The 3,274-nt window shown below is 41.5% G+C and overlaps 2 protein-coding genes across 2 annotated transcripts in view; one reads left to right on the top strand and one right to left on the bottom strand.

The window, feature by feature from the left end:
• Positions 1–370, top strand: part of itih5 (inter-alpha-trypsin inhibitor heavy chain 5) — a 13,315-nt gene extending 12,945 nt beyond the window's left edge. The window contains exon 16 of the mRNA XM_020613324.1: positions 329–370. Coding sequence (XP_020468980.1) covers positions 329–370 — 42 coding nt within the window. The remainder of the gene's footprint in view (positions 1–328) is intronic.
• A 191-nt stretch (positions 371–561) lies between these two features.
• Positions 562–3,274, bottom strand: part of tmem110l (transmembrane protein 110, like) — an 11,592-nt gene continuing 8,879 nt past the window's right edge. The window contains exon 8 of the mRNA XM_020613272.1: positions 562–2,531. Coding sequence (XP_020468928.1) covers positions 2,403–2,531 — 129 coding nt within the window. The 3' untranslated portion in view covers positions 562–2,402. The remainder of the gene's footprint in view (positions 2,532–3,274) is intronic.

Genomic DNA, 3,274 nt, shown 5'->3' with positions numbered 1-3,274 from the left:
TTTTCATTTTAGCCATAATTATCACATTCTAACAGACCTACAGGATTCACAATGCTTAAACCTCACATTTCAGGCTTCTTTTTACCTTCAGGTTTCTCTCTTGAATATTTTGTATTATTTCTAATAGAAATTTTATGTTATAATATAATGTATATTATTAAAATCCAGTATGTGACTCAACATCTCTTCACAGAGGTTAGAATCCAGAGGCACCATAAGACAGTGAAGTATCAACCAGGACATTTGGAAGTCCTTTTTAAAATGATTATTTTTACACACACCTACTGTAATATGAATGTCAACATGTTTTAAACATGTCCACCTCCAGCTGATCGTCACACCTGGTTACCCCAGAGACCAACCCCAGTAACAGACCCGTTGTCCTAGAGACAATGACTACATGCACACCTGACACACCACTACAAGCTCTCCCTGTCATCAGCTGGGGGTCAGAGGCCCGCTGGCTCCACCCACACAGGTGTGCTCTGTCCTGGTCCCACTGGGGTTGTCTGTCATCACACTGCCTCGCAGCCACCGCAGGAATTGGACACCAAACACTGGTCCATGTGTCAGCCATCTTTATTCATCATCAGATTAAAGAGACACATTCGTAAGAAGCACGGCGGCGGTTGATGTCCCGCTGACGTGCTGCTCCAGGTATAAAAACACACAAGATACTGTTGGAGTACAAAATTAAACATTAAAGACGGAATGTGTCAAATTATAAACCGGATTTTAAACCATGGGTGTAAACAAGCCCATGGAAATGTTTTGGTGATAAATAGCAAATGTATTTTATGCACCCACTTAATTCATACTGAAGTTTCCCATTTCCATTATTCACAAAAACAAAAAAAAGAAAAAACAAATTCCTGTATCAATATTATTACCACAGATTGGACCACAATATGTACAGTCAAATACATACTATAAAAATGAACTGAACAAATCATAGGAAGGTCCCACAAGTTGGAAAAGTTTCTTACAGTGCTACTGTATCGTCCCACTGAGGGTATTACAGCAGCAGAGTACAGGGCCACTCTTAGGGGGCGAAAAAGGACAACAGAGTTGTAACATTTTGACAAAGTGCTAATGTTCAATTTTACTATCAAAGTGGCAGCCCTTAACACAGGAAAAGGTACAGTTTCACATTTTGGGACTAGCACTCACCTTTTGCTGAGAAGCTTGATACCACCTTCATGTTTGTACACTCAGTCTAACACCAGCCAGGAGACGCTTAGCTTAGCATAGCAGAACGACTGGAAACTGCTAGCCTGGCTTTGCTTAAAGGTGGTAAGTTCAAGAAGTCACTGCTCCCATGCCAAACTCTCATATATGTGCATGTAACCTCCAGTGAAACCAAAACATGTCATTTATACTTTTAGTTAGTTGTAGAGGTCCTACACAGAGCCAGGCTAGCCCCCCCCATTTATAGTAGACATATGAGTGGCAGAAAACTTGTCATCTTACTCCTAGCATAAATTATAACTTGATTTTTGTAATACTGTGACCATTTTCTCATCACACTTACACATTCTTATCAAGAAAGGTACAACATTTGTCTAAAAATCGTCGTCTTTCCCACAGCAGTGGCACTAATATTTCACTTCATATATTATGCAAATCACTTTGTGACCTGGTCCTTTTCAACCACAACATGAAACAGTTTCCCACCCACATTTCTTTAAAAGTAGCCTGTTGTAAAGGGGTAACATGTCATCATCTATCATTCTTCTACCATAAAACAAGGAGCCAGAGGGAGAACATGCAGGAAGAAATAGTATTGTACCTGAATTAAAAAGGTAAATTTGACATGATTATATTTGATGGAATAAACTTTGAGCACTTACATATACTGCACCTACATATACTCGACTTGGTCGCTGCTCTTTGGAATATAATGCATGATACATGACCATCTTTACAGCAGCATCATTCCAAATGTCCCCAATGCTGAGAAAAGACAGATGCATTGCAGTCTGTGACCGTACCTCCCAAACACTTAGCCCTGCAGGTGCTGTGCTCCTTAATGATCTCTCTCAACATACGTGCAGTTGTGGTTACTCTGATGTTGTTCTCGCAGCAAACAGAGGCATCAAGGTGAGGGGATAAAAAGGTTCTACAGTAATTCCCAAACTGCTGTTTGGTTTACATGCATATTCTGAGTCAAGATCCAGTTGTAACTATTCACACCTTGCAGAAGAAGGCAGCGAAGGCTGTAATGTTTACATTCACAGGTTGCATGACCTGTAACTGCGCTTGCGAGGAAGCTGATAATTAGACCTTTAAACTGAGGAAATAAGGATGCAAGGGGATTTTTTTGTTGATATTTATTCTTAGGAGCATTTCGGGTGGTGTGTGAGGATAGTGGATGGGTGAGTAAGAGGCCATGTCACCTGGGTTTACACCACTACCCAGCTGTGTCTCAGTGGTCCCTCTGAATACTGCACATGGGGGACTGGTCCAACATCGCCAGGCTCCTCTCCCCCCTCTGAAGCCTCATCTGTGTCCGTCTCAACGGTCAGCAGGTCCTGAAGGAGCAGATTTTGTTAGTGGGCAAAATTCAGGTGAACACTGGCCAAGGCAGTACAGCACATAGGCAAACTACAGACAAGCAGTCATCAGCTGTCATGTGTTTGGACTGTATATCCCAGACAAAAAGCTGGGACACATCTCAGTTCTGCATTCCCAGTCGAAAGTGGAAAATATCCCAGTTTATTATCCCAGTTTACAGATAAAATAATCATAGTAGGCGACTTTAATATTCATGTAGATGCTGACAATGACAGCCTCAACAATGCATTCTGTTCATTATTAGACTCAGTTGGCTTCTCTCAAACTGTAAATACAGCTCGCAGCTCCGCTCCCTAAAGCAGGCATCACGAAAAATGGAAAGGAGGTGGCGCTCCACTAAGTCAGCAGAGTTTTTCATAGCCTGGAAAGATAGTTTAATAACATATACGAAAGTCCTTCATAGTGCCAGAACCGCATTTTATTCATCACTGATTGAGGAAAATAAGAACAACCCCAGGTTTCTTTTCAGCACTGTAGCCAGGCTGACAAAGAGCCACAGTGCTGTTGAGCTTAACATTCCCTTAGATCTCAGCAGCAATGACTTCATGAGCTTCTTTACAAATAAAATCACAACTATTAGAGAAAAAATTGGTCGGACCACTCCCACAGCTCTCACAGATGTGCCATCTACTACAATGGCTTTAGAAACATCTGTAAGACCTCATTTATACTTGGACTACTTCTCCCCTATAGATCTCTC

Source organism: Monopterus albus, unplaced genomic scaffold, assembly GCF_001952655.1.
Source record: "Monopterus albus unplaced genomic scaffold, M_albus_1.0 scaffold132.1, whole genome shotgun sequence".
NCBI classification, from domain to species: domain Eukaryota; kingdom Metazoa; phylum Chordata; class Actinopteri; order Synbranchiformes; family Synbranchidae; genus Monopterus; species Monopterus albus.
This window is presented reverse-complemented; position numbering and strand designations above follow the sequence as displayed.